Source organism: Gymnoscopelus microlampas (assembly GCF_963454915.1).
Source record: "Gymnoscopelus microlampas genome assembly, chromosome: 8".
Taxonomy (NCBI): domain Eukaryota; kingdom Metazoa; phylum Chordata; class Actinopteri; order Myctophiformes; family Myctophidae; genus Gymnoscopelus; species Gymnoscopelus microlampas.
This window is the reverse complement of record NC_139945.1, coordinates 46,398,581-46,415,105: the sequence shown is the minus strand read 5'-3', so window position 1 is coordinate 46,415,105 and position 16,525 is coordinate 46,398,581. Positions and strand designations below refer to the sequence as shown.

Here is a 16,525-nt window from a genome sequence, read left to right as displayed (position 1 = left end):
CTAACTCGTAGCGTGAATAGCGAGACTAAACTAATTGATTCGCATTGTGGAGTCAGTGGAGAACAAGAACAATGCGACGCCAACCGGAACACAATACAATTTTCCCCTTTTTTCTAAACCGGATCACAAGGCTCAGTTTTAGAACGAATACCAGGCTTTTCAACGCGATTGGCTGGTTGATGAACACAATTCAATAGGACACCACTTTTGTTGTACCAGTATAGGTTCTAGGTGGTTGGAAGGTTTGAAAAGATAAAGATGGCACATTACAAACGTGGGTGACTATCTATTTCTGTCAAATACATGCTGTATTCCCCATGAATACAAGGTTACCGTCACCTCACTAACATTGATATCATGTTGTTGTTGTTCTTCTTCTAGTGACTGATAAAGACATCACATTCCTGATCAAGCTGCGTGCGACCAACAACAGCCTGTTCACCGGGAAGCGGAACTCTGCTCAACGTGCATGGAGGTGAATGAAGTACATACACCCATACACACTAGTATGTACTACATAAATACAGCTACTGTACTTAAGTGTACTACTACACATACATAATACCTCATACTTTAGTTACTATGTACCAACGCCACATACTAATCTTTAGTATGCACTACATAACGCCACATTTTGTGGCATTAGTTACGTGGTGCATACTAAAGATTAGTCCACATCAGTATCACATGCTATACTTTAGTAATGGATTATTCTTCTGCCTACATATATGGATCAATGTCACGTGATCCCTTTGACCTGGCAAAAACTCAGATGTGTCTCAAATAATACGATTATTGGCAGAATCTTGGAAAGTTCAGAACATTTGGTGATTTGGTGGTCCCGTTTTCATTTTTCACAAGATCGTTGGTTGTTGCAATTACCTGCACTACAATATTTCACCATATGTTGCGCTATGATGAAATAAACCCATAAAATGTAACAACGTGTACGTTCTGTAATGCAATTCCAATGGTGAAAGACGGCCATGCACCGAAATACCTGTATGTGTATCTCAAAGAATATTCAACTTTAGTATTTACAAAATTTGCCATTGATGGAAGTTACACTTCATCAGAGTATATCTCCAAAAGACCAACACAATGATGTCTATGATATTGCCAGTCTTGGCATGTTTCTCTGAGTTGTAAAATAATTTTGGCCAAAGATATTTGGAAAGAGCTACAACCACATCAAAGATCATGTGAGACACTGATAAAGGCACTAAACACACTCTATTACTCTTCAGAGCAATCAGACAGGAGATGGGACTCCAGGGAAAGATGACCCCCTTACAGCTTAAGAAGAAATGGGAGAATTTTAAAGAGAAGTACAGGGTAAGCTTTCTGTGACGCTAGGACAGGTATTCTAGGGGTTGCTGGAATGAAAATATATAAACAAGTTTAGTTATTCTGTAACATCTCAATTTAAATTATTCTGTAACATTTATAGATCATATAGGTCTTATAAATCTTATAGTTCTTATAAAAGCTGCATTTGCAATATATTATATATAATAGTATCTATAGGAACCAATAAAACAGGATCCTACCTCTGTTGTGTTCTTTTCAGGAACTGAAGAACCCTCGGCCCGGGATGGAGAGCAAAGCTAATTCATGGCGCTGGTTCCATCTCATGGACAAGGCCATGACAGGTCAACTGGCCAGTTCTGCCTCTGTACTCAACCCTTCCCTATTTGCCCAGAATGATCTACAGGAATCGAATACAGGTGGAATTGTTGGATCCAGCAGGATTGTCCCAAGGTTAGAGCAAGGGGTTGTCTTTGGACAAACACAATCTACAGCAGATGGTTCAGTAGAACTTGATGCAGCTGCAGTGGAACTTTTACAAGCCTTTAAGCAGGAGGATGAGGCTGCAGTGGAACTGCTACAATCCTTAAAGCAGGAGGGTGGAGAGACATGCTATAAACCTCCTACTTTGTTCTACAGCACTGAAGTATCCAACAGCTCAGTTAACGTGGGTACTGTACTCTACGCAACCATAGAATGTGACAGCGATGGGAGCGGTGAAGGGAACTCTTCTGTTCAGCTCGATGATGTGATGGACAGGACGCCAGTGAACACAGAGAGAGACATGACAATGGAGATTGAGGAACCGGACAGACGGATAGCGGAGCTGGAGCGAGAGAGACGGGCACTGGAGAGAGAGCAGTTGCAGTTAGACCGAGAGAGGTTGGTCTTGAAGAGAGAGAGAGAGCTGCTCAGACAGCAGATGGAAGCTATAGAACGAGACAGGGCCTCACTGGACAAACACAGAGCTGCTGTAGAAAGGTGCCGTGCCGCTCTGGAGCGTGACCGAGCCGTTCTAGAGAGAGACAGGGCTTTAATGGAGAGAGACCGGGCTCTTCTGGAGAGAGAGCGTCTTGAGGTGATGATCAGACAGAAAGAGGCCTTCCCAAAAGAGAAGTCTGATGGTACCAGAGCAGAACTGGATGCAGACAGTCAGGATTCCAGGCAGAGACTAATTTCTTTGTTGGAGAGGTTCATCGACAAACTGTGAATCTCTTCTAATTAGGGCATTTAAGAATCACTAATACAGATTTTTAGTATTCGTCTTTGAATATCAAAAAGTATTTGAATAGCCGAATATTCGCGGGTGATAAATCATATTTCTTTCATCCAATAAAAATGAACAATTCTCTGTATTTCTCATTAATGCTGTGTTGCAAGCGTAGAGTCATGTTTTTTCTGCCTTTATATCTTTCTGGCATGGTTGCTGCTGTTTTAGCGCCCCACCTGCATTGAGTGACGGCCCCTCGTCACGTACAGTATGAAATGATTTGACAACAATTGATCAGGGTAGCTACCCAACACCAGAGCCCACAGCTGCATATCTGCTGTAGATATATTGCCGCTATTTAATTAAAAAATAATGTTAAAAATAATATCAATGAATATCTTTGATGTACAGTGTCGAATAGTGGTTTTGTTATTCGAATATTCAATTATTCTGTGAAACCCCTACTTCTAATGCTGCTACTGTGCTGCTACTTTGAAGCAGAGATGCTTCGAGTCTTGAACAAGAGCACTTTGACAGGACATGGATGTTATGGGAATTGAATCTGTGCCTTTCAAGTTTGTTACCTTTGTTCAGATGCATTGAAGAAACAATAACATACTCTCTGCTACCCTCTGCCTTATTGTTACGTGTAATCTGTACTTAGAACTGTAAATACATTTCAGATGATTGATTGATTGATTGAAAAATGTAAAATAGCACAGTTGCATTTAAAATACTTTGTCTAAAAGGTCCGTTCATAAAAGTCCTTGCGGTCTTGTTTCCAACGAGGTCCTTGATATTCAATTCATAAATGTATATAAGCATATATAGTGGCACCACAGTTCAAATATCAAATATATTAGAGAGAGAGAGAGAGAGATTTTTATTTCACTTATATAAAAGAGCAACATCCAGAAATGGAGTTAATGGTACTGTGAGCTTGTAGATCTGCTATTTTAGCACATTTCTGGAAGTGAAAGTGGTTAAGTGTGCCTGTGGATTTTTATAAATGAACCAATGGCAGGTATTACCAAGAGCTTGTGACTAAATAACTTAATTGGAACACAGGTTCCTTTTTTTATTTTATTTTTTACATTTCCTGAAAAGTAAGAGTTATGGACAAATGTTTCCACCCGACGGCCACGATATAAAACATTGTATATGAAGTACTGAATGTTTTGATCAAGAGTAGTTTCAGTCTGGTTTAGCTACATGTCCACAGACGACCTCTCCCAGAGGACTCATCATAGGGCTGTTGAGAAGGTGTAGTATGAAATTCTTTGACCGTAGTGAAGTATTTTAATATTTTGCCAAATTCAATTGCAAAACGATGTTTTCCCCCAGTTTCTTTTCATACCCATTAGGATATGTGATGTGATTAAACAAAAAGACAAACACCTTTTCAGGTGACCTGCCACATCCTCTGAACTTTGTGCAGTAGTTAAGCATGACTACAGTATCCTGAAGTAGCAAAATATTACTTTGGTCATTAATTGAGGTGTGACAACTGTATTTAAATCAAATAGCCAATGTTGCAGTCACAAAATACAAAAGCAAAAGGATTCTTTTTATTGTAATTAAAAAGGTGTATAGTATTCGTAGCATAGTTCCAAATAATACAATAAAATAACGACCTGCCTTAACCGATTTGTTATTGCTACAGTATCCACACACAATACTGTAATTTGATATTGTAGCATCAATAGAGAAACTTAAGTGTCCTACCCTCCCTCTCATTCTCTCTCACACACACACACACACGCACGCACACAATGTGGAACTATCACAGCCTTTTTAAAAGTATGATTCACAAAATTATGTAAAAACTAAATACAGAGATATTCATGGAACCACCCAACCCTTCTTAAATAAAAAAAAAGAAAATGTTGCATTTGCAAAAAAGGTTATGAGGAAAGGTCATTAAATTAAGTGCTGTACACATTTGGTAATGATAAATGATAATAAATTAAGGATACTTAAACGTCTTTATATCGGTATATAGCATGGCTTCCTCCTTTGAACGTCATTAGCTGTATAGTCACATAATGGCTGTTTCCTGTCATAATGCCTCCATGTCTGTGCTTGGCTTTGTCTCCACTTGTGCATTGTTGCATCCCTGTGTCAGATGTCTATTTGAAACCATTGACATTTTGTCTTGTAACCCAGGAAAAACAGAACAAATGAATACATGTTTTGACATTAACAGATTTTTCCACAGTTCAATCCCTGAAGACAAAACATGGCAACACTTACTTGAAATGTTGCTTATAAGCACTTATAAGCTTATAAGCACTTATAAGCACAAGAGAACATAATACAATGGACGAGCATATGAATAACAAGGTCTAACCCATTAGCAACAAGCCAGACGATGCCTTTCTGCTTCATAATTTTACTATGGCTTTCAAAGGCCCGAAGTTGACCAAAATCAATTACAAACATGTCACTGAGGGTGTTTCCTTTCGCATATAGTGGCCAGAGTTTATCCTTTGGACAAAAAGAAATGCAAGAGTACTGTGCTCAAACAGCATGACTCCATCACAAACAAGGAGATAGATGAGACAATAGATGAGACAATGGTTCAAAACAAGTTGCCTTTCTCCCACAGTAGTTTGGTGTCTCAAAATGTTTTCAAAGATTTTCACACTTTTTCTCCTAAATCTTTACAAAATAGCAGATCTACAAGCTCACAAGTTTGTAAAAGACACAGGTAATGTCAAACCGATTAAACCATAAAATACTGTATCTAAATATCTCTACAGCCGAAATCATCCACCCTGGTCCTCTGGAACCTATACTGCTGGTTTTCTATTAGACAGGGATAGTGATTACATACACCTGGCATGCCAGCTCTAACTAATCCCTGATTAGACAACTGGGACAGCAGGTGAATGCACATGGACTTGAAAGCCAACAGCACTTTGGGACCAAGGTTGGAACCCTGCTTTAAATCAACAAGGATCAATACATGACACTTCTCTGTGACAAGCATGTCATTGTCAGGAAATTGATTTACTCCGGTACACTGCTATGACACAGGCCTGTATATGGCGGTTTAATATACTGTATAAGATATTATTCAAAATATAGTATAATTATCGACTCATAAAACAATAATAAGCTAAGTGCTTATGATAAGCAAGTGTTACAAAAACACATTTTAAATCATTTTGATTTACAATTGATGGAGTTTGTATAAATAGGGATTTGAACTTATTTTGCTACTAATTAGGCAGTCATGAAATCAGATGACATCACTTTTAGTTCCAAGAGGCACTAACAATAATACTGTTACCAACTGGTCACAGCATAATGCTGCAAATATGAGCTAAATACAGTCAAAACCTGAGAGACAGCGCAGAATAATTCCTTGCATGCGGTTAAAGGGGACAATTCTCATTTTTCATATTTGAAATAAAGTTATCAATAAATAGAAATCAACTGGAAGACCCCCTACACCCCCACCCCCATTAAAATAATATTTACAGCTACCTACTCCACCTGACCCCTTTAAATAAGATATGTAACATATATGACCACATGTCACAGTTGGACAAGATTCAAAACATACTTGTATGATTGTCAGTTGTGCATTTTGTGCTATTTTGTTGTTGTTGTTGGGACTCTTTGATTTTGACATACTTACATCGATGTACAAGACAACATGTGGACCACATTATTAAACATTATATTGGACATGGTGAGCCTAGAATTCAGGCATGCAAACAGCCCGAGGTGAAAAAGGTGACAACATGTTTTTTTTCCGGGTCAGGTGTCACACAATTGCCCTATTTGGATTCAAAACGGCTATTGTAGCTGAAAAGCTACAAGTTTGCATGTCTGAGAATTGGGAAGCTCATGATAAGGACTTTAAAACCAGAATGGATATTATTTTACAACATCCACTACACAGAACAGAGATTCACACAAACAGTCCAAACATTCCGACAGGGGTTGAGACATGTTCTCTAATGTAAACGAATCCTGACAGTTTGTATTCAATTAGAACATTTCACATTTTCATCATACTCAAGAAAGATGCGTAGTAATATGATGATGTTAAAACTGCCATGACGTTGCCCTGCTGTAGTGAGATTTAAGCCCGATTCATGCTTCAGCAACAAAGTATCATGCGGCATGTCGCTAGACAAAAGTAACGTAATTTCAATCGACACTGTGTCACTGACGCATAAATCAAGCTTAATACCTGATACTATATATGAGACATAAACATACAACACCACACAGGCAACATCTGTGAGTCAGGCTCAATTCATATCATCACTCTCATCTAAAGTATACCAGTCATCATGTCAGTCTGTTTCTGCTGCACGAGCATAATGATATCCAATATGAAATGGATTAAATCAAATTGTTAGTTATATGCTCAGCAATACTGATAGGAAAAAAAAAAGATGATGAGTCCATTCACTGGCTGAGGACAAATTCAGGCAGAAAGCTATTTTAATTTGTATCACTGCTAAGCTGCCAATATGGGTGGTTATTATAAGGTGATGCACCCAGAGAGGGGCGCTGCGTTCCAATTCACTAGTACACGTCCTCAGCCCTAGTCCCTCATACTGTATGGGAACAAATGTTACACGAGTAGCCACTTGGTGAGAATGTAGAGTGAGGAGGGTGGATGGGTCTGTTTCGTCGTAATGGAACACCCTCAGAGGAGGAACATTGCCATTTTTAAAGTTATAGAAATCAAATCACAATGCATTATGGGTAATTTAGATGCTTAAAAGTTTACAGTTATCAGACCCGTTCCCTCGGAGGGTGGTTCTCGGAAACTTCACTTGAGTTATTGGCAGAATGGAACGGCACTTAAGATGATGACAGCTCAACATCCGGTTTCGAAAGGGATTCCCTCAAGGGGAAGCGGTTAGAGGAAGTGAATATATAGCAGATTGGAACGTGTGTGTTTGGGTGCGGGGGTGGAGGGGGGTACAGTGTTTTTTGCGGCACCAGGCCAAAACACCAGTCACTGCAGTCTGTGGGAGTGTGTTGTGGAAGGAGAAAGGCAGAGGGGACTTGTCATTCCTCTAGCAGGGTCTCCCTCCAGTTGAAACTGTGGTTGGGTCCGTGTGTAAGGGGGAGGATGGGTGGGTCTACGAGCTGCCACCCCCCTGTGTCCCCTTGCTCCTCACAGCAACAGAAGCCCAGGTATGGGATCTATGGATGGAAATTAAGGTTACATAAGATGAAGATGATAAGGTGAAATTAAGTGAGGTGATGCATGGTAACAAACTAAGATAACATAAGATAACATAATTACAATAGAGACAGTTACAAAGAATAAAGATTCACAGCATAATCTAAACTGCAGTCGACAACGATCTGAATCATTGACGCTGATCTGAATTGGAGGAGGCTCACAGCTGCTATTTGTGGTGCATTACAATGACACAAAACAAAGTGTATTAGTGAATACTTCACCCCCAAAATTACTTGTTTTCTATCAATTATTCACCCCATGAAGACTTTAATAGATGGATGGAGATTTTGTCTTTCTTTACAGTGAATGAAGAATAAAATGAAAACATTATCTTAGTTTTTGGATTATTCATTCACTGAGTGTAAAGGAATACAACAAGTACTCAAGGAAAAAAACGTCCTTTAGGGGTTATTCCTTTAATGTTAACCCCTTCCCTGTCCTCCAGTTAGTGTGGGGTAACTGGAGGACAGGGAAGGAGAACTGAGAGAAAGAAAGCACGTTGAACATCTGCTGCTGGAGATGAAATCAAAACATCTGTGTTCGTCTTCAGTGATTCTCAAGTTATGATTTAAAAAAGTTTAGCCAAATCAAATCTCACTAAATTTCAGCTTGAATTTTTACCTATAATACATTTGTTAGACTTACCATTGTAACATCTATTACTGTGTCTAACGTTTTTTCCATTAGTTTATTTTGTCTTAAGTTACAACTGAGTTGGAAAAACAAAACAAAAACAAGATCAGTTTAAAACAGAATGAATATTAAGACAATGAAGCTTTAGCCACATGGAATAACCAGTATATGATTCAATGTGGCTAAAATCATTCATCACAAATGATATGCTGCTTTTAAAAAATATTTCTACATGAATTAATAATACACCTTTTCCTCTGTGGGTTGCGCCAGTAATAGCACATTATGTAGACATTTGAACTAGAATGAATCATTGATCTTTTCCTCGGTGGGTTGAGTAACAAAGTATATGCCAAAATAAACCAGTCCTAATACTAAAGGTCACTGTTGCCCTGAGAGCATACAGCAGTAAAATTGGATGTGAGCATATTATTCCACTAAATCAAGTATCAAGTTGGCCAATTTGTGACAAGTCGTCTTTGGTCACAAAATTGGTCATTAAGCCACCGACAAGAGATGCAGGCAGACCATAGAAGGATATGTGAAGTATTGCTAAGGTGTAGGTTAAGGAGAGACTAGAAGGATCTATACAGACATATTTGAGAGGTAGAGGTGAAGTTATGACCTTGCGGACAACTTGGATGAAGTCCTTAGCATTCTGCGGGCTGCGACCTTGCAGCTGCCGCGTGCACGCTTCCAGGGACGAGGCATGGGCTACGAGCAGAACGTTGTTTCCTGTGGAAAGAGGGACCAGCACAGACACAACCACACACACACACACAAACAAACACACAATTTAACAATATAATAACAAAACACTCCCCTTAACCTCAACTCAACCATAATCCTAACTTAAACCCTATACACAGAAGCCCTGATACTATAAATAAACCTTTGAAAGTTGAGGACCAGCAAAATGCCATAACAGGATTTTCCTCACTTTTCTATCCACGTTCTGTCACACATAGAAGGATAAGGAAACATGTGAAAGAGCATTCACATGTGCACACACACCCACACATACAAACGCGCGCGAGCGCACACACACACACACACACACACACACACACACACACACACACACACACACACACACACACACACACACACACACACACACACACACACACACACACACACACACACACACACACACACACACACACACACACAGAGAGAGTTGTGTGTTTGTTTCTAAGACTGTACATACCTGTGTTCTTACAGTCAGACATGATGTCTTTGGTCACTTGGTAGCTGCGACTGATGTAGCTCTCATAGCACTCTGACACAGTGAGTTTACTGACGGGGATGAGAGGTCTATGGAGGAAACCAACAGTCATTTGCCAGAGCAGTGGTTCTCAAATTGCATTTGTCCTTGCATTTGCATGTCAAGGACCCCCAAATTGAAATGTATTTAGCCGCGGACCCCCATTTGAAAATACTTTATGCCAAGGACCCTCATAAGAGAAAACTTGGCAACAAAGATGCGTTGTGAGCTTGTAGTTTTAAGAGTTTAAACTGTTCCTCGTATTGCTGGGGATCCCCTGAAACCTCCCTGAGGACCCCAGACCCCCACTTTGAGAACCAATGCTTTGTGACCTTGTGCCATAGATCATGTTAATAATTTGAAGACCAACACCAGTTCCTTTATCGAGAAATTAAGCTGTGACGTCAAGGAAAAACTGAATGAGTGGAAAATTGTGGTCGAAAGCGCACATTCAATGATAAGTGATGCTCGCATTAGAGTTTAGTGTGACATGTAAGGAAAAACAGAAGAACAACTGACAGTGACAGAATGTCAATGCAAATTAACCAGGAACCTTTCATTTCCCAAGCGGACGATCTACATCTTGAGTCCCTGAGCCATTCGTCACCATATCCCACTCCCTGGATGCCAGAGCAGAACCTCTGCCCCAAATATTTCACACCAGCCTGTTATAGTGCTACCAGGAGGCCGATAAAAAAAAAAAGGTGTATTACTCCTACAGATTTTGTCCAAACATCACGCAAATCGGTACACATTATCTCTATAGTCATGTGCTAAAGACTGATCTGTGTCTGTGCAATATTAATTAATCCCTCACCTTCTACAAATTCCACTCACCTCTATAACGACTGAATTCCGAACATTGCTGGCCCACAATAACCTACCTGACCTGGCGGAGACCTGTGGTCTGAGGAGCACTTTTTCTAGTTATTATTGTTTTCTATCCATAGCTTGGTTTTTAAAAAAAATATGAGGCCGTGCTCAGAACTTTTAATTCTTACTGTATGTAAGAAAAGTATGAAGATTTTCAATATCAGTTGTCATTTAAAATAGGATGCTGCTTTTTGAATATAAACTCACAATATAAAACAATACAGGGGCACCTGTTTTCTAGATTAGATTTTTTTTAGAAGTATTGAGGGTCCAGAATAAGTTGTTGTCATGTGATCCTGAATTCCAGTCACCTGTATGTTGTGTCCACACTGAAGTGAGCTGAGGCCAGATCAGTAGGAGAGATCCATGCAGGCAAAGAGTTGCCAGACACCCATTTGGTCCATTCAAAGAGGCCTGGTTCCACTCGCACCTTCATCTTTCCTTCCTGCTGCATTCCTAGAGTAGATAGGAGCACAGCAGAGCTAGATAGCCTTTAAGACAACAGAAATCGCTGCCTAATAATAAATACTTATTTCCTCTATCTCATATGTACTTGATGAAATGAATGAATATGTTTCTCTATTTGCAGATGAGCTCACCTTTGAGGATGTTCTGAGCCGTCTGAACACATCGCAATGAGGGAGAGCAATAAACAAAGTCTATTACTGTGTTACTCTCCAACAGAGCTTCACCTAGACAACAGAGAAACACACATGCGCACGCGAGCGCGCACACACACACACACACACACACACACACACACACACACACACACACACACACACACACACACACACACACACACACACACACACACACACACACACACACACACACACACACACACACACACAGCATAAATCATTGGTTCTCAAAGTGGGGTCCAGGGAGCCCCAGGGGTCTTCGAAGGGGTTCCAGGGGGTCCACAGCAAAATTTGATACAATAGTATCAATATCAGTTTAATACCACTTTAACCCTAATTTATACGCCAGCTTCTTTTCTGGGTGTCCCTGGCACAGACTTTTTTCAGATGGGGATCCACAGCCAAATAAAAAACAACTTGGGGGTCCTTGACAGAAATAATCAATCCTCTGACCTATATTAAAGGTTTATTATATAATTAACATTACTGTTTCTTAAACATAGTTTGTGAGATGTTGTGGCTTCAACAAAAATTCTATACCCTAAAATATGTATATTTTAACCACTTTCAACCTGGTGTCCCTATTTTGGCCATGTTGTATTTAAAAATTAATGTATTTATTTTGTATAATTATAATTGATCTGCAGCGCACACATTAAATGCTTGTACAGTAGATCGGCTATTTTCCCAATGAATACAGGTGAACCTTGACAATTTGTCACACCAACAATCCGTTGGTGCGCCTGTGCCTTGGGCACAAAAGCAGTATTGGGATCTACATGCAGTCATGGGTTTGGTTGTGTAGACTAGAGCTAACATACCTACTAGTTGAGCCTGTGTGGATCCAAATACAGTGATGGGAGAGTCCATGTCGTAATCTGTCTGCCCTCCTCCCCACAGGGGCAAACTGGGAGGCATATTCAAGTTGGTGCGCACGTATTTCCCTGGGAAAGACGACAAACACACATCAAAATCGTGTCCTCCTTTCACCTTAATGTAAAATAAAAATACAAGTGGAAGGCTTCCCTTATAAAAAAAAAGAGGAAGAAGAATCACGTGGCAGTGGCATATGTCTGGGGTCCAGGTACAAGAGTTGCTGTGGGGCCCCATACTCATAATAATTATTTGGGGGGGGGGGGGGTGGTATGGGGAGGTTCTCACCTTTACTGTCAGAGCACAGTGACTGCCAGTGTTTACCAAACACCACGTCCATCCTCTCGCCATGCCGACAGACAAACAGCGTCCGCTTGGGCTGCCGGGAATGGCCACTGCTGATTCGCAGGACCTGTTGTCAATCAAAAGACATTGGTAGTGGAGAGGGAGAGAGAGAGAGTGTGCTTCATCAGAAAAAAGGGTTTCATGCAGTATTTTTGCCATGTGCTCCTCTCTATTCTTGCTAGAACAGATGGTACAGTTTGAACTCTGTCACTCTGACCTGCATAGGATGGCAGATGAGGCTGAGACCCGGTGTGTCCCCAGGACTCGTGTTATCAAGGCGACGGCTGTCCAGCAGTCCGTCAAACATGCCTCTGTCCTTCACTGCCTTGTCTGAGGGCCCACAGCTGAAGAACGAATGAGATCTGCGGGAGCATAGTTCATGTATGTTCACTACAGAGGCTTAAAGAGGCAGTTGAACAAAAAGTGGATTATGTTTGAGTATTTTAATGACATACAGAAAGTTCATACACTTATGAATTCCAGTCAAAACAACAGTACTACACAGGCCAAATTGAAGAAAGAATCAGTTAGGTTCGAATCCTCCACAGTTCCTCCGGCTTGGCCGGGCACTCCAACAAACACAATACACCTTTTTCACGACAGCCATATTGACATAAATAGTTATGTAATGTTACTTTCTTCACAGGTATTACCAATGATACTAATTAAGGTTGTGTTCCATTCAGGTCAACAAAGTCAGGAGTGTTGACTCGCTGGAAAGGCTCTGCTACAGTGCTACATTAAACAGAAACAGTTCCTTTGTGTTCCTTCACTTGTGTTAACAACCACCTGGTGAAAAGAAGCAGCTGTTGACTTGACATGTGTAACAGAGGAGACACATGCTCGTCTACACCCTCCACCCTCCTCTCATATGACCAAAATGTAGAGACTAGCAGTGACACACTTGAATATGGGGAAAATGTAATTGGCATAACAACGTTAACAAAAGTTTAAAAAGTGTGGGGGGGGGGGGGGGGCAAGAGGAGAAGAATTAGTTGCCCTGCTGGGACAAAACGTTCATATCCTTTATCAAAACTTGCTTTAACCACCTGAAACTAGGGGGAACATTAGCCAAAAATAGCAGATCTACAAGCTCACAAGACGCATTGTGAGCTTGTAGATTGGCTATTTCTGGTGAAGAGAATTGGTGTCGAGTCGACAGAAAAAGTGGCCAAAGTACAGTTGTAACTCAAGTCCAGTTATCTAAGACTACAGGGGTTTAAGTGGTTAACACTGTCCTCTGGTTTCCTGCGGAAGGTCGCTCCACTCACCCATGGAACACCCAGGTGTCGCACTCATCTGCTCGGCTGACGTAGTTCTCGGGCAGCAGGCCAGAGAGTCCCGTGGCCAAGGAGGTCCCATACACCCACCCCTCACTGGCTCCACCCTGGTCCACTGAGGACATGAACACAAAATCCCCAGGGACCAGCTCCAACTCATCCTCATTCTGGGGGGCATAGGGGTACATCACCCTCAGGCTCTGTGAAAGGAGAGGTGTTTGGATGTTTTCTTGTGAAATATGGGTTTCTGTATGCATAAAATGATCTTGTTGCTGTGAGAATTGACTGGGGGGACGGAGCATGTATCCTTGAACAGTATAAAATATGTACAGTATGAGGCAACTACACAACAAGTCCATTAGTCGGTGGTGTGCAAGTACTGTAGACAAAGACAATGAAACAGACTATCATGAAATGCATCGTATTCTATGTATAATTCAACAGGGCTGCATGTGTTTGAGATTTAATACAATAATCAAGTCATCCATTTTGTCAAATAAAAATATCTGCCATATATTAATCTTCACTAAATAAATAAACAAATAAAAATAATAATAAAGCACATTTAAATACTATAAGATCATTTCATCCATATAATGTAATGAAAGATGAAAGATGCTACACTACATACAACACGATACACAAGTAAAATGGACAAAAAGTTCATTAAAAAAAGAAAGAAACATGTGCAGTCGCTTTGCAGCTTATATGCTCCACCCTGTTAACATCATCAAGTACAAACAGAGAAGGTTCAAGATTCAAGGTGATCTCTATTATTACAGTATGTCTTGTCTACTACTGTACATACGAGTAAAAAGTATTTAGTTTGGCTCCTCAGACAATGTAGCAGCATTAGGACTAGTAATAAAAGACAAACTAGAAAACAGTGTTTCTCTGAGCGCAGATCCCCGCCAGGCTGGGTTGCCTGACCAGGGCTGTGTTGCGACCTGTTATAGTGCCACTATGAGGCTGATTTGAAACATTTGGGCAAATTTTGGGGTGGCAGATCGCTCTTGGCAAAGCGGCCAACGGGCCACTCCCGCAAACTTTGAAAGCCAGTCGTAGCCAATCGGAATGGAATATGAAAACTCTGTCAGCTACAACTTGATCACATGACTGTAGAGATAAGGTGTACACATTCTGGGTGAGTTTTGTATCTGTAGTCGTATTACACAAATTGTATTTTGCACAAATCAGCCTCATGGTGGCACTATAACAGGCTGGTTTGAAAGACTTGGGGTGGAGGTTCATCCTTGGCCTACTGGGAATGTGTGTGCTGTGCAAGTTTCACGCAGAGAGTAGCTGTTTACGGACAGACGGACAGACAGTCAGACTAACAGGAGCGAAAACATAATCCCTCGCCTTTGGCCATTCTAACATTAATTAAAACATTCATTGGGGAAAAAAGCAAATGTATAGGTCAGCATCAGTACACCAATGCTGCCAATAAGGGGCAATGTGACATAAACTGTTATTTCACTAAGAGAAGACACTTTCTCCTAGATTGGGGAAGTACAGAGCGTATTTACAAATAGTTCATTGGTGGGTTCCTAACCTGGCATTGCCAAACTGATCACGAGGGATTACTCATATCGTGGGGAACGTGTGTGAGTAACCAGTCTGGCAATGCCAGGCTAGTCAGTGGGTTCCTACCTCGTGGTTAGCGAAGCGGATATCCCGCGAGAAGAGGACAGCCAGCCAATCGCAGCCCAGCTTGACTTCAATGCCCTTGGCCAGCTTCTCCAGGGAAGACAGGTGATTGGTCGGGAAGTGATAGGCTAGGGTCACATGGAGTTGTTTCTTATGGGGCTCCACATGGACTTCTGAAAGAGACAGTGATTGTGTTTACCTGCGTCGTACAAACTCAATCACACTCAAACGTAACCTGATAGCTGATTTGGTAAGCATAACCTGAATGACACAAGATATATGCCATTTAATAAGGCAAGAGCAGAAATAAAAAATGTAATGTATTGCCTGATGACAGTTAGAAATATCAAGTGTCATTTGTCTCTGTACAGACCTGACTAAATGCATGGAAGGCAGCCATGTTGGCCAGTAGTTGACTGATGCTGTTACATGGAACAGGATGATTGACCTGGTTTGGATGCAAGGGTAAAAATGCAGCTTGACAGTGTGGATATCATCGCTGTCTGGCAGAAACCTTATATCTCCATATTTCAACTTGTTATGTTTATTTATTTTGTAAATGAATGCCCAACTTCGTCTTCCAATTACTTAGTGAAAATAGGAAATCTACAAGCTCACAAGAAATGGGACATTCTGCATAATGAGTACTTTTACTTTTGGTACTTTAAGTACATTTTTATACCAATACTTTTGTACATTTACTCGAGTACATTTTTAATTCCGGACTTTTACTTGTAACAGAGTACTTCTACATTGCAGTATTGATACTTTTACTTAAGTAAAACATTTGACTACTTTTTCCACCACTGGCCCCCTCGTCCATTGTTTCATCCCACCTGCTTTCCTGGCAGCTTCTGCAGCGAAGTCTGTGGCAAACTGCTTGAGAACGTCGGCCACTTGCTCCTCCACAAAGAGGCCGATGAAGTTGGAGGAGGTGTAGAGCTCCAGGGGCAGTGGACTGGGGAAGCGACCTCTCCACTGGGCCACGCTAACCTGCAGAGCTTCACACAGAGCCTCCACCTTCTGGTCCGCACACTGTGGAGGAGGAAGTGATGGATGGGAGGTCAGTGGTGTAAAGTAACTCAGTACGGTAACACTTTACTTTTAACAGGTTTTGGCTCATGGTGACTATCTCTGGGTACATACGTGTCAACCAACGCACCACATGACACACAGCAACTTAAACAATATAGAATTTTATCTGGTCTCTCTGGTGCCTTT

At 41.0% G+C, this 16,525-nt stretch overlaps 2 protein-coding genes across 3 annotated transcripts in view; one reads left to right on the top strand and one right to left on the bottom strand.

Annotated features, from left to right (window-relative positions):
- Positions 1-139: 139 nt before the first annotated feature.
- LOC311050790 (uncharacterized protein) lies at positions 140-3,051 on the top strand. Of its 2 annotated transcripts, XM_084064952.1 has the most exons (4): positions 140-274; positions 382-475; positions 1,248-1,335; positions 1,571-3,051. In XM_084064952.1, the coding sequence occupies exons 1-4, from the start codon at positions 259-261 to the stop codon at positions 2,516-2,518; spliced, it is 1,146 nt and encodes a 381-aa protein (XP_083921078.1). In that variant the 5' UTR covers positions 140-258; the 3' UTR covers positions 2,519-3,051. The 2 variants fall into 2 exon arrangements, with proteins under 2 accessions (XP_083921078.1, XP_083921079.1); XM_084064953.1 differs by lacking the exon at positions 1,248-1,335 and having other exon boundaries at positions 258-274.
- A 1,036-nt stretch (positions 3,052-4,087) lies between these two features.
- Positions 4,088-16,525, bottom strand: part of ubash3bb (ubiquitin associated and SH3 domain containing Bb) — a 42,681-nt gene continuing 30,243 nt past the window's right edge. The window contains exons 4-14 of the mRNA XM_084065516.1: positions 16,141-16,339; positions 15,308-15,477; positions 13,646-13,854; positions 12,592-12,736; positions 12,318-12,441; positions 11,978-12,100; positions 11,112-11,204; positions 10,824-10,968; positions 9,583-9,689; positions 8,998-9,107; positions 4,088-7,696 (exon numbers count right to left, since the gene is read on the bottom strand). Of these exons, the coding sequence (XP_083921642.1) occupies positions 7,559-7,696; positions 8,998-9,107; positions 9,583-9,689; positions 10,824-10,968; positions 11,112-11,204; positions 11,978-12,100; positions 12,318-12,441; positions 12,592-12,736; positions 13,646-13,854; positions 15,308-15,477; positions 16,141-16,339 (1,563 nt within the window). The 3' untranslated portion in view covers positions 4,088-7,558. The remainder of the gene's footprint in view (positions 7,697-8,997; positions 9,108-9,582; positions 9,690-10,823; positions 10,969-11,111; positions 11,205-11,977; positions 12,101-12,317; positions 12,442-12,591; positions 12,737-13,645; positions 13,855-15,307; positions 15,478-16,140; positions 16,340-16,525) is intronic.